The sequence below is a fragment of the Zingiber officinale genome, chromosome 11B (assembly GCF_018446385.1).
Source record: "Zingiber officinale cultivar Zhangliang chromosome 11B, Zo_v1.1, whole genome shotgun sequence".
In the NCBI taxonomy this organism is placed as follows: Eukaryota; Viridiplantae; Streptophyta; class Magnoliopsida; order Zingiberales; family Zingiberaceae; genus Zingiber; species Zingiber officinale.
Window position 1 is genome coordinate 62,221,381 of NC_056007.1, and position 24,957 is coordinate 62,246,337.

Below are 24,957 nucleotides of genomic sequence, written 5' to 3' on the forward strand. Positions count from 1 at the left end.
AGGCGGGTACTTTTGACTTTTTGTCTTTGATATGCTTAGTAATGAAATTAACATATTGCATCAATTGTGTTTCTTATCTGTTTCGGTTAATCACTACCCAAATCTTGATATATGTTTGATTGATTGATTTGTTTTGCATCCCATGTATACTTTACCTGTCTATACATGCTTATACGGGTAGTGATATACCATGCTTCACCATGTTCAGGACCTAGGTTTTTATACCTTCTGTGTACCTTTGATTCGATATGATTCGTTGACCTAGGGTGCACTTTTCTATATATATGGATTAGGTCAGGATGTTTATATGGTTATTGTCATGCATCATTTGCATGATTGCATGCTGTGCGATAGTCCGCTCCATTATTGTTGAGCACATCGCCAGTTACATGGATCTGCACACACCACCACTCATGGGTTAGTGGTCGATTCAGGCAGAGTGTGTTGCAGCAGGGACTCTGTTAGGCACCGTTGGTCCGCTCATCCGGCAGGGATTCCTCCCCGTCATCGTGTACCGGGAGTTGAGAGCATTGCGCTCCCCATCTATGATTTGGGGTAGGAGGATAGGTGTACTCGGACATCCGTCCACTCGGTCACTCATCGGGAGTAGTGACGAGTACAGTTGTCATAACCCTACCCACTCGGCCTCACTATTGTGTGAGATGATCGCTGGCGTCGGTGACCAGGAGGCATCATTGGCATCATATGCATGATGCATTTATTGCTGTGTTTGTGGTTGCTGCATTTATATCTTGCATATTGTTTGGATACCTATGTTTGACATGCATCAGGATCCCTATACCACTCGGATTGTTTGACCTTATACTCAGACTGGTTAGTACGGTATTCTCCTTTACTTCAGATGCATTTTATCTTTCTTATCAGCTGTATGCATGATTAGTGCTAGGTGTTGTTTCTTTACTTTGCATATCAATTGTACCTGCTGAGTGTTGGACTCACCCCGCCTCCATTGTTGTTATTTTCAGGTTGATGCTGTCAGGAGGGAGTTCCAGTCGCTGGTCCCCACATCACGTAGTGCTACTCCTCTGCTGGTTTTTGTGTTGTTGTTTTATTTTAGCTTTCCGCTATCAGACTTTGTTTTAGTTTTGTTTTGGACTTTACGTATGGATATTGTATGGAATCTTTCCGTTGGATGGACTTTTGGTATGATTTGGTTTTACTCTACTACATGCCTGCCTGGACGGCAGAAGAGGTGAGTTCGTCGGTTTTGAGCTTTACGAGTGTAGTTGAGTAGGGTGGTTTTCGAGTCAGAGTATTACTACTTTGTTTGATTATATATAACTGCGTGGATGGTTGTGTGGAATGTGTTTTTATTGATTGTTATTATTCCAGCCGCCTGTGGCTGAGGTATATGAGATGTAGAAAAGTTTCAGATTGTCCGCTGTACAGGGGAGATGCTGCCGAAATTTCTTCGGACAGGGACTCCTCTGGGGCGTGACACAGAACCTAACCTAGCTACCCATGTGCTCTACTGAAATTAAACTTGGATTGCAAACGATACTTAACATTATTAATCTAAGTTGCTCTTCAGAAGTTAAACTTGGATTGGAAACGATACTTAACATTTTTACTCCAAGTGTAACCGATGTGATCTTCCTAAGTTAAACCATATTACAGAAGTTGATTAAATATCTATTTCAAATATTGGCTTCCAGGTTAAACATGGCGAGACACTAGGCCTTCTTGGTTATGGGATCATCCACCACTTCTTAGACAAAGCCTTTCAAAGAAATTGGATATTTAAATTCTTATAGGAACCCTAGGTTTAACTATAGAGACCACAATAGAAACACAAGATCGAAACGCAAAATCGAAATACAAAATTGATAGCACAAAATCGAAACATAAAATCGCTAGTCTCTTGTGTTGATATTTTAGAATCTATGCAAAGAAAACTAACTAATTAATTCAAAGCAGAAACCATTAATTAGTTATACCTTTCTTTGTAGACAAAAGACCTCTTGATCTTCTATTGTATTTCTCTCCTTCTCTTGGACGTCGTGTGGGCGATGATCTATCAAGATAACTCCACCCGAACTACTTCTTTGCCTACAAGAGACTCGAGCCACCAAGGGATGCCAAAATAGAAATTTTTCTTCTCTTCTTCTTCCTCTTCAAGCAACTGACCACAAGAAGATGTCAACTTGATGTGCCGCCGGTCCTTAGGAAGCAAAAGAGAAAGGAAGAAATGAGAGAAAATCCGGCCACCAACCACCAAAGGATGCTAAGATACAATGCCTCCTTCTCTTCTTCTTCTTCTCTATACAACCAACCACCAAGGATGAGGTTCTCTCCTTAATGTTTCCGGCCACAAAGAAGAGGGAAGGGAGAAGAGGAAGGTCGGCCACACCAAGGAAAAGAGAGGAGCTAAGAGTGATCAATTCAATAACTATAAGGCAACCTCTACCTCTCTTTTATAATCCTTGATCAATTTCCTATTGTACATGGCAACAAAAGGAAAGTTTTAAAATTAATCTCTCTATTTTAAAACATGTAGACAACTACAAGAAAGGAAAGATTAATTAAAACTTCTCTTTTTAAATCATGGTTACAAAAAAAGGAAAGTTTTATCAAAAATTAAAATCTCTCTTTTAAACATTATAGATAACTACAAATAAGGAAAGATTTTAACTAAATTAAAATCTTTCTTTAATCTTTTGTCGATAGCTATAAAAGGAAAGATTTTAAAACTCTCTTTTAAAATCATGAGGATGACTATAAAAGGAAAGTTTTTAACACAAAATTAAAAACTCCTTTTATTCTTCATGTGGCCGTTAAAAGGAAAGGTTTAAACAAAAATAAAACCTCCTTTTAACTTATGTGGCCGGTCACATCTTGGACACCAAGATGTGCTTAGGACCGGCCACCTCTTGGGCTCCAAATAATGCTTGGCCGACCCCCTTTGCTCCAAGATAGGATGTGTCCGGCCCATTGCTTGGGTAAGAAGTGGAATTTGTGGATACAAGGTTTTATAGAGGCTACAACAAGGACCGAGAGGGGAAATTGGTTTTGGTCTCCAGATGAGCTTGAGCTTCCTGTGTTCGCCCCGAACACCCAATTCAAGTTCATCAATAATAACTCATATCACTAAAGAATTATTATTGAATTACCACACCAATCCCAAATTATATTATGGGCTTCTTCTTATTATGAGTGCATTAATCTCCCTGTGTTTAAGATATCGAATGTCCACTAATTAAATAAGTTACTGACAACTCACTTAATTAATATCCATCTCCAAGAGTAGTACTACTCAACTTCATTGCCATGCCGGATTAAGTCCGCCTGCAGGGTTTACATGACAATCCTTATGAGCTCCTCAAGGGGACATCATCAACCTAGATAACTAGGACACAGTTTTCTTATATAATCAACAACACACCATATAAATAATATTATTTTCAACTTATCGGGTCTATTGATTTAGTGAACTAAATCTCACTCATTGATAAATTAAAGAATTAAATACTAAATATATGTGTTTGTCATTATATCGGGATTAAGAGTACGTACTTCTATAATAACAGAGGTCCTGTTTTTTTATGCAATCAGTATAAAGAGAACAACCTTAAATGGTCATGCTCAATACACTTAGAGTGTACTAGTATAATTTTATAGTCAAGATAAACTAATACTAAATCACACTACGACCGTTCCAATGGTTTGTCCCTATCCATTTTGGTCGTAAGCTACTATTTATAATTTATAAGGAACTGATAACATGATCTTTTGTGTGACACCACACACCATGTTATCTACAATATAAATTAAAATGAAAAACTACATTTAACATAAATACAGACATTTGACCAATGTGATTCTTATTTCAAAATAAATGTTTATACAAAAAGCTAGGCTTTTAGTATACATCCTAACAGTATGCTCATTAGTTGACAAGTAAACCCACAAAGTTTCACCCACTATTGGTTTAGCTATGATAGGTAGAGTCGACAAATAATTCTTCAGCTCCTCGAATGTCTTGTCGTAGTCAGTATCCCATTGAAACTTGGTTGCTCGACAAAGTATTTTGAAGAAGGGCAGACTTTGATCAGTCGATTGGGAGATGAAGCAAGACAGCGCAGTAATTAAGCCGATCAATCTTTGGGCCTCCTTCAAGTTGCATGGGGGAGACATGTTCTACAAAGCTAATACTTTGCTAGGATTAACTTCGATCCCTTGCTCGGTGACTATGTAGCCCAGGAATCTCCCACTTCTAGCTCCGAATAAACATTTGCAAGGGTTGTGCTTGAGTCCATACTGCCTCAAACTTCTGCATGTTTCTTCTATGTCCTCGATCAAATCTATAGCCCGAAGAGATTCGATAAGGATATTGTCCATGTAGACTTTCATGTTTCGCCCAATTTACTTTTGAAAGACCTTGTTCATGAGCTTTTGATAGATACCCCCTGAATTCTTTAGTCTGAATGACATAACATTATAACAATAAGTGCCCTCGGAAGTTATGAAGTTGACCTTTTCCTAGTCCTCCTTGGCGAGCAGAACTTAGCGATATCCTTCATAAGCGTCAAACATACAAATGAATTCACAACCAGAAGTAAAATCTACTACTTGATCAATATGAGGCAGGGAATAATAATCCTTCGGGCAAACTTTATTAAGATTTTTAAAGTCAATACAAGCCTGCCACTTGTTTCTAGGTTTAGAGACCAGGACAACATTAGCTAGCCAACTCAAGACCTGCACCTCCCTGATGTAGCCCGCCTCCAATAACTTGTCCATCTCTTCTTTAATGATTTTATTCTGGTCGGCCTTGAAATCCCGCTTTCTTTGTTTGGCATGTCGAACGTCAGGATAGACATGGAGTATATGCTCCATGACTATTGGAGGTACGCCCGTTACTTCTTTGGGCGTCCAGGCGAACAAGTCACTATTGCGTGCCAGACATTCCACCAGCTCGGCATTAAGCTCAGGAGCCAAGTCAACTACTATCTGAGTGGTGGCTTCTGTGCAGCCAGCTTGAATTTGTATTTCTTCCTTTTCTTCATATACCAAGACGGGCGGCTTCTCTTAAATGACATTGACTTCCATCTTTTGAATTTTTCGGGCAACATTACCCTTCGTCTTTACTATCTATAGTAGCACTTACATGCTACCAGTTGATCACCTTTGACCTCCCCCACTTAGTCATCCATAGAAAATTTTATCTTCTAGCAAAAGAATCAAACGGTCACCCGAAGTTCATTTAGGGTCGTCTGACCCAAAATGACGTTGTAGGCAGAAGGCGCATCCACAACTATGAAAATTGATCAACGCGTTTTCATCAGGGGCTCCTCCCTTAAGGATAAAGTCAGTTTTATTTGGCTGAGCGACTGTACTTCATTACCCGTGAACCCATATAGAGGAGTTGTCATGGGTTGAAACTCACTTAGGTTGATTTGCAGCTAGAAAAATGCTTGTATAAAAATAATATTAATTGAGGTGCATGTATCAATAAAAGTACGAGAAATGTTACAATTGACTATAACAGTCTTTATTATTAAAGCATCATCATGGGGACCTCTACCTCCTCTAAATTTCTATGCCCAAAACTAATCTCAGGTCCCTGTGCCTTCTCATGGCTGCAGACAACCTCATGGATTTGCAACCTGCGGGCATGCGACTTTCTCGTCAAGTTAAAATCCCCATCAGTTAATCCTCCAGCAATCATGCCAATATCGCCTCGAGAGCCATTACTATGATTCTCCTCTTACCGAGTCAAAGGTTATTCTGGCTTAACTCGGGGGGAGGGGGGGTGCTTGAGCTCACTCGGCCTGGGATTGCAGCGTTCCTTGCTGCAACTCGGTCTCCCGGCTCGGTCACAGGCTGTTTTATCACGTATACAGTCGATAATTTGGGCTGGTGAATGCCGACGGTATCTGGAGTTGTCGTTTTGTCAGTTCCACAGAGTATAACAATCCTTCATATTATGAGTATATGTCCGATGGTATGTGCACCACTTTCGTGGAGCTTCCTGAGGAATCTCCACATGTTGCACAGCTTGGGGCTGCGATTCTTGATGACGGTATTGAGGACCTACCCAAGGTACTTTGGGTGGAGGGGCAGGCAATGCAGGGCGCTCGGTGGCTAGAACAGGAGCGGGTGTGGTGCCCTCTTTCTTTCAGGCAGCCTGTGCTTCTTTAACATTAATAAATTCAGTTGTCTGTTTGATCAGTAAATCAAAGTTAGTTGGAGGTTTTCCTAACTAAATCATGGAAAAAATTGTTATCGGTGAGCCCTTGAGAAAAGACGTTCACCAAAATATCTCTGGTGGTTGTGGGAATATCTGTAGCAACTTGATTAAATATCTTAATATAGACTCGAAATGTCTTTTTAGGCCCCTGTTTGAGTGAAAAAAGGCTCCAGGGGGTTTTGTTGTGGTTGTTGGTGTAGGTTGCACCATAATCAAACCTAAGTTTTGATGTTGTCAAAGGTTCAAGTTAAGTCTTGTTGTGATCTAACAAGTAGACTGAGTATGCAGGCTGTTTACTCAACCGAGAAAGACCCAGTTGGAGGCTAGGCAGGAGAAGTCTTAGTAGATCGTGGAACCTAGGTGAAAGTCCAAGTGGGTCAAGAGGACCTGACGCTTGGCTGTGTGATCGTGAGGTCTGGAGGACCGAAGATCAAGGGAAAAGTCCTGGGGAGCCGATCAAGGCTACGTGAAAAGTTCAAACTAGATCTGGAGGATCAAAGTTTAGCAGGTAGGTTGAGGTAAACAACTAAAGGAGCGACAGTGAGATCAGGTTCCTGAAGGGAACAACCTAAGGTCGCTGATCCAACTGGAGAAATCGGGAAGGTTTTCAAGTTGAGATCAAAATAGTTCTACTATCTTATATTACTTATGCATTATTATATTACTGTGCTACCATCTGTTTTGCAGGATTATTGTCTAACACTGTTTTGTAGATTCGGCTGGATCAGTCGATCGAATAAGGTAAAATCAAAGCAGTTTTCATATCAGACCAGAACATACCAGAGTCCGGTAAAAGCTTGATCAGTCGACCGAACAGTAAGATCGGTCAACCAAACCCTTATGACTCAGCACAGACCAGTTCAAATAGCACCGATCAGAAGTAAAAGGAAATTGAGTTGATCGGTCGACCGAACCCATGGATCGATCGACCGAACAATCAACCATTAATGCAGCAATAAGTGTGGATCTCAGCAAATCTTGATGAACAGGGAAGGAGACTGTTCGGTCGACCGAACAAGGGGATCGGTCGACCGAACCCTTAATGAACATTAAATGCCGAAGATTGAATCAGCATCAAATCTTAGCAAGCAAGGAAAGCAGCTAGTTCGGTTGACCGAACCCAGGGATCGGTCGACCGAACATCGACGATTCTTGTAAAAAGAAGCTCGAAGTCTGAGGTCGGGTAATGCTTTCTGATTGACAAAAAGTTCTCCTCTGCACAAGCTACTCGTGCAACAAGTCTTCTACAACTCTTCAAGCTACTCCGTCCGGAAGTACCGACCAAGCTTCAACTTCCTCATTTGTCGGTATATTATTTTAGCTTGCATTGTATTCATTTATCAGTAAGATAGTAGGTTGTTACTATCTTGCTCATCTTTACGCACTACTTCTTTCCGAGGTTTTCGGAAAGAAGAGTTATAATGGATTGGCCATCGGTACGGTCAAGGATCGCGGGCCTTGGAGTAGGAATCGACCTAGACTTCGAACCAAGTAACTGAACGAGTCTCTTTTTACTTTCCGCTGCGCGACTTTGTTTTAATCTCTTAAAAGAAAAGTTTTTTAAAAAGCACGATATTCACCCCCCCCCTTCTCTATCGCACTCATTCGATCCAACAGTGGTGTCGGTTACTAGAGAAGTGATGGAGAAATACCTTGCGAAAGTTCATGAAACGACGAATAGAGTTATATGGCAGTCGTTTAAACCATCACTGGGTTGCCCCACTGAATGTGGCAAGGAATATTCAACATTTTACACCGTCCATAAATTGCTAAAGAAGAGCAGTGTTTTTAAATTTGAGGAGATGGGCTTCCGAATCGGTTGTCCTCGAATATTCTCCTATATTCATATTTTGATAATGTTTTGGCAATAGATCATCTAGTACCCGTTGAGAGAACGTGGTAATAATGCTCAGGGGAGCTATCACTAGCTATTGCTTTTCCTTTGCACCTGTCTCAGATAGGTGCTTCTCCAGAAGACTCCTGTAGTACTCCTCCTTGGCCCAAATGCTCAAGCGGTGTGCGAAAAAGTGCTCGGTGCATCAGATTGGTGAAAGAAACGCATGAAGCAAACGAATAGGGTCTTCCTCTTGCACTCCTTTTTTCCGTTGGTGTGCTATTGTCGACGTTGCCAGGTTGGGTGGCAGAAGAATGCCACTAGTAGCCGCTTGTCGCTGCTGTAATGCTTTTTGCACTCGAACCTCGACGATCATCTCAAATTCCTCCAGCGTTAGAGCAACAGTTGTGAGTTTTCCAGCCTTTTCTATCTCGAAGCCTTGATTCAGGCGAAGATTCCCATAGACAGCATCAAATTTGATCATGTCTGAAGGGTAGGGAGATGATGCACTGGCTCAGATGGATGGTTTGTTGACCGACAGAAGACCTCCTTAACTGGCGATGGAATTCCTTAACGATCCTACGCACAATCTGACAATTCGACAAAGCGTTACTGATCCAAGACCAGGGTGGGGATCCCTAGCTAAGCCCTTCAACACTCAAGTTAGTACGATTTCGAGAAAGTGGATGAAAAATAGTAGGAAAAGTGCTTACGTGAAAATAAGGTTCAGATGTAAATGTTTGCATACCTTGCTAACGGAAAGGATCCCCCTTTTTATACAACCCCACATAACCTCTGTTATCGTGGGGTGGTGTCTGGTATGAGAGTTTGTTAGCCGATGAAAGAAAGTACAGCCTGAGTGTTCTATAGTAATAGTCCGAGGAATCTTTTGTCTACCTACAGATGTACCTCTTTTGTCATTTATGCTTTGCACTATTATTGAGGCAGTTGAGAGAATATGCTCCTACAATTAATATGAGAAACATAATAACCTTCGAAGAAGGCCTCAAAGGAATATTCCCTGATAATTCTGCCAGACTGTTAGAATGTTGTCTGTTGCTTGTCTACTGAATGTATCTCGATCGGTCCACAAGGTCGGCTGTAGTACCAATCTGCTCTGTGATATATTAAATACTATCAATATATGTTCAGAGGTTAATATAGTATTCATAGTGTGCAAGAGATCCATTCAATGAGCCATATGATAGATTATATATATTAAAACTTTATTTTAGGTAACTTAAACTCGGTCGACATATGCCTGACCTAACGAATATATAGAGTTTCCTAAGGATAAGTGTCTTTAAGCATGTCCGATCTTTGCTCGGCTGGGCGTACACAGAGATCCTCATGCTCGACCGACCTCTATTCGACTGACCTCGACTCGACTGACCCTCATTCTGACTTTGACCACTACATCATCTTAACTTTACCCCTCACATCATCTTCAAAATCCGCTCATTATAATCCGTATCAGGTTTCAAGCTATTTAATATAAGAACTACAACCATGACCATAACATTTCATTATATTATATGTAATTAAACAAAATAAAAGTACTAACGATTACTTAATGAAACAAAATTTAAATATTTGTTCCAAGAATAAAAAGTACAATTTAAAGGCATTAATAATTAATTGATGGTAAAAAAATTAATTTTTCTAGAATAGGAAAGGTTTATAGCCTGATCTGAACCAGGCTAGCACATTATGCATGTAGTGCTATGCCTAAATCCATATCAGATCGCGCACGTACAGACCACCCAATTGCCACCTCTCCAATAGAAGTAATTTAAAGTTAAAATTTATTTATTTAATACAAGGGCAAGTGACATTGTCAAGATTTTCACTCTGAACGACATCTTATGAAATAATGCGAGTCATTTAACCAACAACAAAATTTGTGACATTTTGCAAAAAGAATAATACATAAAGGCAAATGAAATTTCCCCAAACTAATACGACAGTCTTTAGCATCGTGAAAAGAAAACAAAAGAACTAGAGCACCACTGTGTTTGCATTCCTATGGCCCAAATTCATTTCTATGTATTTTCCTTTAAATTTATTAGCCATTCTGGATTGAATATTTCCACGTAGCTTTCAAACTTTTACAGATATACAAATGCCATGCTATATAGGAGAACAAACAAGTAATCAGATGCATAAACACCTCATGATGATGCAAGGAGACATAGAATGCAACGTTGTCCTGAGATGACAAGCGATTCATATGGGATCGAATGCCAGATTCTCAACGTGGTCAGAGATTGCTAAAATCATTAGACATGCCTGTTTACACCTGCCCGAACTCTAAGCATTTCTGTGCGTTTGCTTCTTTCCATTGCGTCTACTAACCAGTTGATAGCAGATTTAATCCCTATTCTGCAGAATATGAAAATAGTATTAAGATCATACAGTTCAGAGCAGCTCAATGAATGGATAGCTAAGGATTCTAATCACATTTTCTAGATACTGAAATTAGAGGATCAAAGTAAATCAGCTCACCCATTGAATGCAGATGCAGCTTCAAACATATATAATCTTTCATTTAGCTCTTTCAGATCCAAATATCTTGCTATTTCCTCAGCCGAAACTGCTCCCGACAAATCCTGATGATGGCAATGTTAAAATTTATAACTATGTAAAAGATGACTGAAGTGACCAAGGCAATTATGATTATTTGAATGGGAGACAAAAAAAGAAAATGGCAATCCATGTCTGAATCAAAATATTAAATCATGACTACCTACAGTAGCTTAGGAATGAACTGAAATTAGTTCAATTTGCAGGGCCAGAACACAGTTCTGACACTTTTCTTAACTTTCAACAAGGATTTAGCTCAGTTAAAATATGGATTTAGAAATGAAGCTATATGTTTATTGTCCTTAAACATGATAACGGCTTGTGTTTTGCATTTGTAGCTAGAGTTGCATATCATGGCATAGGTGAGTTGAACCTATGCCTAACCCACATACCCTGGTCTATCCACAAGTAATTTCTACCAGCGTAACACATGATTCGTCAAATGGAAGAATATATCAAAAAGACAAGTCAGATAAAAGAAATGCACAACAATCAAATTTTATGACATAAAAGCATTTAAATTTTCAGTAATTCCGAAAGAAGATATTTTACCAATAACATGAAGGGTACTGAGTACTAATTTAAAACTTATTACACTGACCATAATCCTTATGAAAATACAAGAGAAGTATTGAAATTAAAATTCCACAAACCTGCTTGTTTGCTAGTATCAGAAGTGGTGCCCCTCTTAAATCTTCATGCCTAAGTACTTTTTCTGTCAAGCAATTCAAGATTTGTTAGATTTTATTATAGCCCAATGATCTGAGAAGTTTATCAAAGATATTTGACATGATCTGAAGTGGTTCAAAAGTACAACCAGGTTCAATACATATTACCAGCACACATGGACTCACCTAATGCTGATTTGGAATCTTCAAATGATGATGGACAAGCGGCATCAATAACATACATTATAGCATGTGCCTCCTCATAGTATTTCTCCCAGATTGTGCGTAAACCAATCTGCCAGAGTCAGGATAAAAACTTCAATCACAAATGTTGATGATTCAAAGGATACTGAAATTCACATTCAAATGCCAACATCTAATAACAATAACCAAAGACATTAATTCACCACTAACAACCTAGCATTACATTGAAATCTACCAGTGATTCTCCAAGCTTTTGTGTTTGTTACTACAATCCTGCACTTCTACTTTCAATGGGAAACATTTCTTGATATTAAACCAGTTGTGATAATTCATCAACCTAATGATGCAGAGTCACTCACATGCTCCACCTTTACAAGGTTATGGAAGAAGTGTTTTTGAATTAAAACCATGGTTTAAAATCCCAGCCATATTGGAGCTCTATTTATGATCGGAACGATACGGTTTTAGTACCATATCGTGTCGTGCTAATATGATTTTGATATTTTTTAAATATAAAATATATTAATTAAAAATAAAAATTTAATCTAAATATTAAAAAAATAAAAATACATAAAATATTTTTTAAAAAAAATACGAGATTGCAGCGCCCTATATGGTAAATAAATAAATAATTTATTATATATTTCCAAAATTAAAACATATATATATATATATATATATATATATATATATATATATATATATATATTTTATTTCCTTGTTTATTTTTTTTAAGCAACTAGTTATACCAACTAGATTTTGTCTTTAAGGTTTAGAAGTTGGATTATACTATTAAGCACAAAGAAATTTTCAAAACGATTGCTTTTTTTAAGTGCTCAAGGGGTGTGCGGCATAAAAGGTGTGGCATATCATATCCCTACACACACACAGGCATCTCACGTTTTCACACCCCATGTGGCGAGCAGGCGTGGGCGGCCCTCACAGGTTAGGGCGCCCGAATCACTTTCGGGCGCCCCGATCCCTTCCGGGCGTCCCGATCCCTTCCGGGCACCCCGATCCTTTCCGGGCACCCCGATTACTTTGACTGTGAGGGGCGCCCACGGTGGTCACCAATGGGAAGTGACAAGATATAGCCAGAAGTTGATTGAAATTATTAACCTAAGTTTAATTTTTTTTTTCGCTACCTCACACTTGCGCAACGTCTCGCAACCTCTGGACCACACGAAGGTTGCCGTAGGATCATGGCGCCTCTGCGACCCTGTGGAGGTCGCTACGGCATTGCTAGGCCTCCACGGCCCACGGTGCCAATTCCGGACAAAATGACAAATTTTGTTTCGCCTATTTTGTCCGAAATAGTATGAAATTTTAAACCATGATTACAAGAATAATAAAGTATTTCCACTCCATAAGGATAGATCCTTAACTTTATGTAGTTTTATTTCTCCTCCGCAAGACATGAAAAATGCTAAGACAATTGTATATACAATTGTATTTAATATAAAGGTAGTTCGGTGCACGAAGCTCCCACCAATGAGGAGTTCTAAGGAAGGGTCTATTGTACGCAACCTTACCCTACATTGCAAAAGGCTTTTCCATGACACAAACCAACCACTAGGACATAATTGTATTTAATATAACCTACTAATTTGAATAAGAAGAATATTGAAATACTCAATATGAAAACATATTAATCAAATCTAAACAAATTATATATTACAACAATGTTGATGTAACTCAGCTTGAACCTTGTTTCACAACTCATGACTTGGCAATCACATGTAACTCCTTTTCATTTACTAATCTAATATGGTAATCACATTTCCACTTTTAACCTAAGAAACTCATAACTTATGCATGTTCTAGAAAACTGGTAGAGGTGCTGTAAATAATTAGCAGACCATAATGCTATCACAAGGATAGATCCATAAGAAAAAGGATATATTTCATATGCAGAGAGTGTACGTGATCTAAATTATTTTAGAAACCCTTAACACTCTCCAAATTACTTCTTAACAAGTGCATTAAAAGTATAAGATTACGAGGCTTACTCAAACTAAGAACTGAAGGATAGACACACATTGAAAATGAGGAAAAGGAATAAATATGGACATAATTCAATCAAATGACAAATAAAATGATATATACTATATATTATTGTTATAGTTTTCAGATTATAAATGCGTGTGTCAAAGCACTTCTCAAGTCAAATAGCTCATCAACCGAAACTAAATATACATATTATGTCAAACCTGCTGCAAGTTCACAACTATTTCAAGAACACAAAATTGAAATTGATTTTTAATTTCTTCAACATTTGTAGGCACAGAGCATACCTGACCTCCAAGGTCCCAAAAAACAAGTTTTGCATTTGAAGCCTCAACTCGACCAATATTCAGCCCAACTGTTGGAACTATTCTATCGGGAGGGAGCCCCTCTGAGTTTGAGTACAATGATTTCAACTTCTCCAGCAAAGTCTGAAATTTAAAAACATCTCTCAAACTCAACAGTAATCTTTAGAATGTACATAATAAAATGAGTTGTTTATAGAATAGTGAACAAATGCAGTGGGGAAAATTTGAATAGCAGAGTTGGAAGAAAAACACATATTACTTTTCATGGATATCAAAGTTTATAGGAAAGTATTACAGTTTTCCCAGCCTTGTCAACTCCAAGAATCAGAACTCGGAATTCAGTCTTGCTGAACATATAATTCCAGAGACCATAAAACAAAGAGAACATGTCTGCTAATCTCTTCTGACGAGCTATAATTTAACTTTAGAAGTAAATGAAGTCCTTCATATGGCACTCAAAACTAAAGACAGATAACATTCCAATGAATAGCCTGCAAAAGCACACATAAAGGATTAAGCAAATCAGTTTAAAATACGACAGATACAATTTAAAGAAAGTATCCATAAAGACCAATAATACATGACAGACGCATAGCCCACTATGCCACTCTAATCTAGGCGGCAGGCACCACCTAGAAATCATCGAGGCACCTTGCCACATCATCAGTCCATGCTCTCATGTAACATCAACTCTGGAGCAAGTGACCGCCTAGATATTGACATGAGCGATGACGTAAGGGACATTTTAGCCTCCACAAACTATGACATCTGAGATTTAAAAAAAAACCAAGAGAAAAAGAGAGAAGCTCCAGTGACTCCTCCCATTCCAGCTGCCCACCTCAATAGAACACCTCAACCAAACACCTCGGTCAGCTCATTAGTCATCACCTTCAACCCCCACATTAATCTTTCACCATTTGTTCCCAACTCAGTCTAGCCCCCTCTTTCAATTTGCTCCAGCTTGACCCTGCAAAAGACCTGGTTCTGAAGATCAGCTCGATGCTCTAACCTATGTGCTAAACCACCTTATCAAATTGTCACACCAGGTACAGGACAGCAGAGCATGAAATCTCAGAGAAAAGGCAAGTGACCGAGGTCAAGGTAACCAAAGTCGCCTACTGAAGAACTTCATCAGACAGTAAATCTACACAACAAGGTAGACCTAACGTTGTCCATTCCCCAGAGGAGGTTGTTTGGATCCAAGCCAACAGCCTCAAAAGAAACCATCAATAAAAATGCCTAGAAGTTTATGACCTCACAAATTCATTATATGACTAGTATAGTGGACAATAGAGCCCCAAGCCATGGTGATGATGACCTGATTACTTGGTAAACTATGATTCTGAGGAGGAGCCGAACGCTATCAGAGAATTAAGTCACTCCTCTCTTGTCACGGCATTTTGATAGTGGGTATTAGTAAAAGGTTCTATTGCATTGCTTTTAAAAGTGATGCTTCTTTATAGTTCATCCAAATTATGCATGACAGTGTGAGCGTTGAACAAGTTTTAGGCAGTTCTTTGTAACAAGCCAAAAAATCAAACAAAGGAATACATTGCAATAAGTAGTCTTTGATCATAATATCATCGTGTGGCAAATTATGTTAGAACACTAACTAAAATTGCCCCCTTGCACACTGAAATAAACAACAAGCAGCTTTTCTAATCGAGAGAACAGACGCGGTCGAATGTCTTACATTATTTTTCCTTCTGACATAGATTAAGAGAAAGAACATGGAGGGAAAATCTAAGGAATAAAACTAAGGTTGAGAATCCGATTTCACGACCTAGCAAGACCTCTCGCAGGAAAGCCTATAGGCAATTGATCGATCCTCACTCTGGTCACATCTAGAAGAGAGAGTATAAGGATTACGTGATGCCATAGACACGGCGGGGTTCTGCTAGATCCGGCCGTCGCATGCAAAGATCGGAAGCAGAAGTCTATGAAGTTAGGGGACGGGATAATTACAAGAACAAATCTGCAACGCCGCCGCCGCCGCCGCCGCCGCCGCCGATTAACTCGCTACCTTCTCCGCCGCGTTCTCCCTCGGTGATGGCCGAGAGCTTGTGGAAGAGAGAGGAGGAAGCAAACTAGAAAGGGGGTAACCGGAAGGTTGGAACACGAACCCGATTTGTGTACCCAAAGCAGAAGCGAGGTCAGCATAATGGGCCCGAACCCGAACCAATGGGGCCAACGTACCTGCTCAGCGAACATAAAATGATGGTTTCAAGCGTCAAAGAGTCAAATCTTATTTTTTTTTTTTTTTTGGTCATAGAAGGACAATTGATTTTAAAAAGCCTGGTAAGATTTTGAAATTAAGTAGGGTAGTTTATAAATGATCCAATTATACTATTCTCATTTTCATTTTTTCCCCTTTCTATTATTTCCAATTGAATTGATTTTTTTTATAGTCAATTTTAATCTATTCGTATTAAAAAAAAGTAATACTTTCAATATATTAGGTTAAATTGACGATTGATAGTATTTTTATAATTTGAAAAATTAGACGAATATATAGAAATTGATTTTATGTTATTTCGAGATCTCTAGGTCAATTAACTAGTTTCGACTCTAAATATATTGAGAGTAGTGGTTTTTTGAATACGAATATATCTGAAAAACTAATTCATGATAAAAAAATCATCACTCTTAATATATTTTGTCAAATTGATATTTGAGAGCATGAATATAATCATAAAAATTAGATGAACTCGTATGACTTGGTTTCACGTCATTCCGAGTTCTCTATGTCTAACAACCAATTTTGGCCAAAACTCTTTAAGTTTATTTGGCCAAAATCAAAATCAGTTGATAGACCTAGAGTGTTCGGAATGACGTGAAAATAGATCTTATAATTTGTCTAGTTTTTATGATTAACGCCCTTAAATATCAATTTGACCTAATATAAAAGCAGTGGTTTTTTTAACACGAATTAATTTTTTAGATACATTCGTATTAAAAAAATTAATGCTCTCAATATATTGGGTTAAATTAATTTTTGATAGTATTTTTACAATCAGGAGAACTAGAGAAACACATAGGAACTAACTTCATGTCATTTCAAGGTATCTAGGTCCATCAGTCAGTTTATGCCAAAACTGGTTCATAAACTTAGAGATCTCAAAATAATACAAAACTAGTTCCTATGTGTGTCTTATTCTCTTGATTGTACAAATACCCTCAAACATCAATTTTACCCAATATATTAAGAGCAATTATTTTTTGAACACGAATTAGATTTTTCAAACATATTTGTATTCAAAAAATTATTGCTCTCAATATATTAGGTCAAATTTATGGTTAAGGGCATGAATATAATTATAAGAACTAGACAAATTTATAGGACCTAGTTTCACATCACTACAAAATAAATACAATTTGGGGACGAAAGTTTGGGACAAATAAAATTCGTTGCAAATTTGTGACTAATTTTGCAACGAAAACCTAATTCATCGCAAATTAGCAACGAAAATAGAAACGAAAGAAATTCGTCGCAAATTCGCAATAAATATATTTTCGTCGCAAAATTCGTTGCCAATCAGCGTCGAAAAGTAACATTCGTCGCAAATTTACGTCGCAAAAAATTGTTCATCGCAGAAGCAGAGATGAACAGATAAATTTTTGCAACAAATCTCTGGTTTCATCGCAAATTGGCGATGAATATATATTCGTCGCTGTGTTCGTCGCAAATTAGGGACGAATTCCCGAGTTCGTCGCAAAATTTATATTTATGAAGTGATACTTTAAAAATTTGGAAGATGACCCTAGAGAGCTCGAAATGACACGAAATGAGTTTTTATGGGTTCGTACCATTGTCCTCGTATTATTAGTGGGCTCAAACAAAATTTTTAACAAATATACAAATGTTTAAAAAAATTTTACGCCGAACGAGTAATAAATATTAAAATCTTGTTCCAAAAATTTATAAACATTGGTGTATTGGTTAAAAATTTATTTTGAGGTGAGTAATAAGATGAGGAGAATGATACGAACCCAAAGAAATTTGTTTCGTGTCATTCCGAGCTCGCTAGGGCCATCTTCCAATTTTTAAAAGTTTAACCTAAAAAACAGATTTTAGGGACTAATTTGGAAATTCGTCCCAATTAGGGACGAAATTCTGAGTTTGTCCCTGATTTGGGACGAATTTCGTGTTTGTCACAAAAATTAAATTTTTATAAAATCAAAATAAATGCGTATAAAATACGGAAGATGGGCCTAGAGAACTCGGAATCATATGAAACAAGTTCCTATGGGTTCGTATCGATCTCATGATCACAATGATGGCCTCAAATAACTAATAAAATTTTTTAATCGTAATAATAGTTAGATGGACTCTATAAACCTTAAGAATTTGTGAAAAAGAGTTAGAGTTTGAAAATGATTAGGTGGTTTTGATATCCAAAAATCACTCACCTAAATATATTGTGTGAAAAAAATATTTGAGGTCATCATTCTGATCAGGAGATCGACACGAACCCATAAAAACTTGTTTCATGTGATTCCGAGCTCTCTAGGTCCATCTTTCGTATTTTATACGCATTTAATTTGACTTATGAAAAAATTAATTTTTGCGACAAACTTGAAATTCGTCCCAAATCAGGGACGAATTCAGAAGTTCGTCCCTAATTTGGGACGAATTTCAAGTTTGTCGCAAAAATCTATTTTTTTAGGTTAAACTTATAAAAATTGGAAGATGACCCTAGAGAACTCGGAATGACACGAAACAAGTTTATATGATTTCGTATCAATCTCGTGATCTTACTAACGGGCCCAAACATAATTTTTAATCAATACACCGATCTTAATAAATTTTTGCAGCAAGAATCAAATATTTATTACTCGTACGGGGTTAAAAATTTATAATCGTCAGTATATTTGTTAAAAATTATGTTTGACCCCATTAATGAGATCAGGAGAACGATACGAACCCAAAGAAAATTGTTTCGTGTCATTCCGAGCTCGCTAGGGTCATCTTCCAATTTTTAAAAGTTTAACCTAAAAAATAGATTTTAGGGACGAATTTGGAAATTTGTCCCAAATTAGGGACGAACTTCTGAGTTCGTCCCTGATTTGGGACGAATTTCGTGTTTGTCGCAAAAATTAAATTTTTGTAAATTCAAAATAAATGCGTATAAAATACGGAAGATGGGCCTAGAGAGCTCGGAATCACATGAAACAAGTTTTTATGGGTTCGTATCGATCTCATGATCATAATGATGGCCTCAAATAACTAATAACATTTTTTAATCGTAATAATAGTTAGATGGACTCTATGAACCTTAAGACTTGGTGAAAAAGAGTTAGAATTTGAAAATGATTAGGTGGTTTTGATATCCAAAAATCACCCACCTAAATATATTGTGTGAAAAAAATATTTTAGGTCATCATTCTGATCAGGAGATCGACACGAACCCATAGAAACTTGTTTCATGTTATTCCGAGCTCTATAGGTCCATCTTTCTTATATACACATTTAATTTGATTTATGAAAAAATAGATTTTTGCGACAAACCTGAAATTCGTCCCAAATCAGGGACGAATTCAGAAGTTCGTCCCTAATTTGGGACGAATTTCAAGTATGTCGCAAAAATCTCTTTTTTTAGGTTAAACTTATAAAAATTGGAAGATGACCCTAGAAAACTCGGAATGACACGAAACAAGTTTCTATGAGTTCGTATCAATCTCGTGTTCTTACTAACGGGCCCAAACATAATTTTTAATCAATACACCGATCTTAATAAATTTTTGCAAGAAGAATCAAATATTTATTACTCGTTCGGGGTAAAAAATTTATAATCGTCAGTATATTTGTTAAAAATTATGTTTGACCCCATTAATGAGATCAGGGGAATGATACGAACCCAAAGAAATTTGTTTCGTGTCATTCCGAGCTCGCTAGGGCCATCTTCCAATTTTTAAAAGTTTAACCTAAAAAATAGATTTTAGGGACGAATTTCGTGTTTGTCGCAAAAATTAAACTTTTGTAAAATTAAAATAAATACGTATAAAATACGGAAGATGGGCCTAGAGAGCTCGGAATCACATGAAATAAGTTCCTATGGGTTGGTATCGATCTCATGATCACAATGATGTCCTCAAATAACTAATAAAATTTTTTAATCGTAATAATAGTTAAATGGACTCTATGAACCTTAAGACTTGGTGAAAAAGAGTTAGAGTTTGAAAATGATTAGGTGGTTTTGATATTCAAAAATTACTCACCTAAATATATTGTGTGAAAAAAATATTTTAGGTCATCATTCTGATCAGGAGATCGACACGAACCCATAGAAACTTGTTTTATTTGATTCCGAGCTCTCTAGGTCCATCTTTCGTATTTTTTACACATTTAATTTGATTTATGAAAAAATTAATTTTTGCGACAAACTTGAAATTCGTCCCAAATTAGGGACGAATTCAGAAGTTCGTCCCTAATTTGGGACGAATTTCAAGTTTGTCGCAAAAATCTGTTTTTTAGGTTAAAATTATAAAAATTTGAAGATGACCCTAGAGAACTCGGAATGACACGAAACAAGTTTCTATGAGTTCGTATCAATCTCGTGATCTTCCTAACGGGCCCAAACATAATTTTTAATCAATACACCGATCTTAATAAATTTTTGCAACAATAATCCAATATTTATTACTCGTTCGGGGTTAAAAATTTATAATCGTTAGTATATTTGTTAAAAATAATGTTTGACCCCATTAATGAGATCAGGATAACGATACAAACCCAAAGAAAATTGTTTCGTGTCATTCCGAGCTCGCTAGGGTCATCTTCCAATTTTTAAAAGTTTAACCTAAAAAATAGATTTTAGGGACGAATTTGGAAATTCGTCCCAAATTAGGGACGAACTTCTGAGTTCGTCCCTGATTTGGGACGAATTTCGTGTTTGTCGCAAAAATTAAATTTTTGTAAATTCAAAATAAATGCGTATAAAATACGGAAGATGGGCCTAGAGAGCTCGGAATCACATTAAACAAGTTTCTATGGGTTCGTATCGATCTCATGATCATAATGATGGCCTCAAATAACTAATAAAATTTTTTAATCGTAATAATAGTTAGATGGACTCTATGAACCTTAAGACTTGGTGAAAAAGAGTTAGAATTTGAAAATGATTAGGTGGTTTTGATATCCAAAAATCACTCACCTAAATATATTGTGTGAAAAAAATATTTTAGGTCATCATTCTGATCAGGAGATCGACACGAACCCATAGAAACTTGTTTCATATGATTCCGAGCTCTATAGGTCCATCTTTCGTATTTTATACGCATTTAATTTGATTTACGAAAAAATAGATTTTTGCGACAAACCTGAAATTCGTCCCAAATCAGGGACGAATTCAGAAGTTCGTCCCTAATTTGGGACGAATTTCAAGTATGTCGCAAAAATCTATTTTTTTAGGTTAAACTTATAAAAATTAGAAGATGACCCTAGAGAACTCGGAATGACACGAAACAAGTTTCTATGAGTTCGTATCAATCTCGTGATCTTACTAACGGGCCCAAACATAATTTTTAATCGATACACCGATCTTAATAAATTTTTGCAACAAGAATCAAATATTTATTACTCGTTCGGCGTAAAAAATTTATAATCGTCAGTATATTTGTTAAAAAATATGTTTGACCCCATTAATGAGATCAGGGGAACGATACGAACCCAAAGAAATTTGTTTCGTGTCATTCTGAACTCTGTAAGGTGATTTTCTAAATTTTTAGAATCACTTAAAAAAAATAGAATGTTTGGGACGAATTATTACTTCGTCCCTAATTAGGGACGAAATTTGCAATGAATGTGGTTTCGTCGCAAAAATCGCAATAATCCCAATCTCTACCGTGCCCTAATTATTTTTCTTCTCTTCTCCATCAGCTCGTGCGGCGGCGGCGAACCTTCTGCCCTATTCCGACCACGATCTCCAGCAGGTAAAGTTCATTTCTCCCCCTCTTTTTTCCCAACCATACTAGAGCGTAAGGCGACGACCGCTGCTTGGTCGCGCCGGCTGTTCTTGCACGGCACGCACGGATCTCCGACCCCCTATATGCTGCAGTCGGGCCTCGGTGGCCGCTGGTGGCCTTGGCGGCCGCTGCCGGCCCAGGGTCGTTGCCGACCGCCTGGCGACGCTGGCTTGTCGGTCGCCGCCCCCCCTATGATGCCTAGGGGGCTGCTGTCGGTCTCCTTCTACCGTCAGCAGCTGTTGCCGGCAGAAGGACAGTCGCTGGTGGCCTTGGTGGCCACTGTCGGCCGCTTGGCGACATTGCCTTGCTTGTTGTCGGCCACCTGTGACGCCTAGGGGGGTTGTTGCCAATCTCGTGCTACTATTGGCAGCCACTGCTGGCTCCTAGCTGCTGCTACTGACCCCGGCAGTCGGCTGTTGGCTGTTGCTTTCCATCGGTGTCGGAGGATATAATTATTTTTGAATCTTATATACAATTGTAAACATTTTATTGTTTTTTGTGTAGGTTTGTACACAGACGCAGTTTGGAGAGACGCTCATTGTTGTTCTCCTTTGCAGGTATATGTATTTATACTAGTTTACTAATAATGATAGTAATAATGTTACTGTATTTGTCTATTGTACTATATCTTGTTTTTATTTTGGTTGTTATATAGTATTTTCATATGTATGTTCACTTGCATCATATTTACCATTAGTTTGTTGTCTAGAAGTTTTTTATTATTGTAATTTATTGTAAACAGCCAAAATGCAGAATGAAAGAAGTTGGATGTATAAGAAGAATTTGCCTAATCGTCGGGGTTTAACTGATGAGTTTATCACTGGCTTGAGGCAATTTTTGAATTTTGCATGTAGTCAAGCTGAGTATATGGATGGCAATAAGATAAGGTGTCCGTGTAGAAAGTGTCACAATGGTAAATTTTTACCCTCTGATAAAGTTGAAGAACATCTTTGTAGATTTGGATTTACCCCGAATTACTATAATTGGACATCTCATGGTGAGTCGTTTATATCTGATGAGGATTATGAACGAAATATACAAGTCTCAATTAGTGGTGATCAGAGTTATTATAATCAACTAAATCCATATCAGAGGATGATAATTGATGCAGCAGGTCAGAATTTCAATCCCGACATGCATGGTATGAGTTCTTGTTATCCTCCATCAGTTGAACAAATGTTTAATACTTATACATCACCATTGGAGGAGGTAGAAATACCAGGTGTTGATGAAACATATAATAAATTTCAAGAAGTGTTGAGTGCTGCTGATGAACCATTATGGGTTGGTTGTGACACTCACACGAAATTATCTCTCACCGCAAGATTGTTGAATGTCAAGTCAGAGTCTAATTTGTCGGAAGATTATTTTAATAAGTTTGTTCAAACTTTTAAAGAGGCATTGCCACGTGATAATATATTTCCCAATGATTTTTACAGTATGAAAAAACTTATTAAAGAATTAGGTCTTCCGGTGGAAAGAATTGATGTATGCAGAGATGGTTGTATGCTATATTGGGGAGATAATGCAGATGCAGATGTTTGTAAATTCTGTAATCAAGATCGGTACAAAAGCACCAGAAGGAATCAACAACGACGTAAATCATACAATCAGATGTTTTATTTGCCTTTAACTCCTAGGTTACAAAGGCTTTATGCATCAAAGGCAACTGCTGAACACATGACTTGGCATGCAAATCATCAAACAGAAGAGGGGTTAATGTGTCATCCATCAGATGCAGAGGCATGGAAAAATTTTGATAGAACATATCCAAAATTTGCAAAGGAGATTCAAAACATTAGATTAGGTCTGTGTGCTGATGGTTTTGCTCCGTTTGGTAAATCAGGCAGAAATTATTCATGTTGGCCAGTTATCGTAACTCCGTATAATCTTCCACCTGGAATGTGCATGAAAACACCCTATATGTTTTTAACTTTAGTTGTCCTTGGATCGCAAAATCCAAAAAAGTTAATAGATATTTATATGCAACCACTGATTGCAGAACTGAAACAATTATGGGATGAAGGTTTTCCTACATACGATGTTCAAACTAATCAGATGTTTATAATGAAGGCTGCTCTTCTTTGGACCATAAATGACTTTCCGGCTTATGGTATGCTATCGGGTTGGAGTACCGCTGGGAGATTAGGATGCCCAATATGTATGGAGAGACCGAAGTCAATCCGATTGAAACATGGAAAAAAACCGAGTTATTTTGATTGTCATAGACAGTTTTTACCACCAAATCATATTTTCAGAAGAAATAAAGATGAATTCACTATGAATAAAATTGAAAGAACCCCTCCACCGTTGAGATTAACTGGTGAACAGATTTGGTGGCGAGTAGTTAACTTTTCATCTGTTATTGAAGAGCCACATGGTACAACATATGAATATGGAAGTACACATAAATGGACTAAACGGAGTATATTTTGAGATTTGCCATATTGGTTTACTCATTTGATTCATCATAATCTCGATGTAATGCATATTGAGAAGAATGTTTTTGATAATCTCACAAATACAGTGATGGATATTAATGGAAAAACCAAAGACAACCTGAATGCAAGAAAAGATATGCGACTCATTTGTAAAAGACCCACTCTTGATGTCGATGAAAATAGTAGGGGACCAAAGCCAAAGGCTGTTTATACATTGAATAAGGATCAGAGACGTGTTGTGTGTGAATGGTTTAAATCATTAAAATTTCCAGATGGGTATGTCTCTAATCTTGGAAGATGTGTCGATATGAAAGAATGCAAATTGATTGGTTTGAAAAGTCATGACTGTCATATAATCATGCAAAGACTCATTCCTATTGCTTTTAAGGAACTCTTACCAAATTTTGTATGGGGTGCTATTACAGAGTTAAGCATTTTTCTACATGATATATGCTCCACAGTTTTGAGACAATCACACATGGAGAAATTAGAAAGAGACATTCCAATCATTTTGTGTAACTTGGAAAGGATATTTCCACCCTCATTTTTTGATTCCATGGAACACCTTTTAATTCACTTGTCATACGAAGCCAAAGTTGGAGGACCTGTTCATTTTCGATGGATGTATCCTTTTGAAAGGTAAATTTTTTTCTACTATACTTCCATACTCTAAATGCATAAAAATTTACTAATTTAATTATAGATTAATATCTAATACAATTTATTTTTATCTCATCAG

At 37.4% G+C, this 24,957-nt stretch overlaps 1 protein-coding gene across 2 annotated transcripts; it reads right to left on the minus strand.

The window, feature by feature from the left end:
- Window positions 1-10,092: 10,092 nt before the first annotated feature.
- On the minus strand, window positions 10,093-15,927 carry LOC122034934 (ADP-ribosylation factor-related protein 1-like). Of its 2 annotated transcripts, none has more exons than XM_042594291.1 (7): window positions 15,778-15,927; window positions 14,108-14,303; window positions 13,795-13,935; window positions 11,483-11,591; window positions 11,282-11,343; window positions 10,551-10,654; window positions 10,093-10,427 (listed from the first exon to the last, which is right to left on the minus strand). In XM_042594291.1, exons 2-7 carry the CDS (start codon window positions 14,198-14,200, stop codon window positions 10,325-10,327), a joined length of 612 nt encoding a protein of 203 aa, XP_042450225.1. In that variant the 5' UTR covers window positions 14,201-14,303; window positions 15,778-15,927; the 3' UTR covers window positions 10,093-10,324. The 2 variants fall into 2 exon arrangements, with proteins under 2 accessions (XP_042450225.1, XP_042450226.1); XM_042594292.1 differs by lacking the exon at window positions 15,778-15,927 and adding an exon at window positions 15,682-15,699.
- Between the last annotated feature and the right edge of the window lie 9,030 nt (window positions 15,928-24,957).

Bases quoted from the DNA above. Each gene is read 5' to 3' on its own strand.
- LOC122034934 (XM_042594291.1), bottom strand. From the start codon at position 14,200: ATGTTCTCTTTGTTTTATGGTCTCTGGAATTATATGTTCAGCAAGACT. The intron at 13,936-14,107 runs GTAATACTTTCC...TTTAAATTTCAG, and splicing joins TTGACAAGGCTGGGAAAACT to ACTTTGCTGGAGAAGTTGAA. The intron at 11,592-13,794 runs GTATGCTCTGTG...TGACTCTGGCAG, and splicing joins TTTGGGACCTTGGAGGTCAG to ATTGGTTTACGCACAATCTG.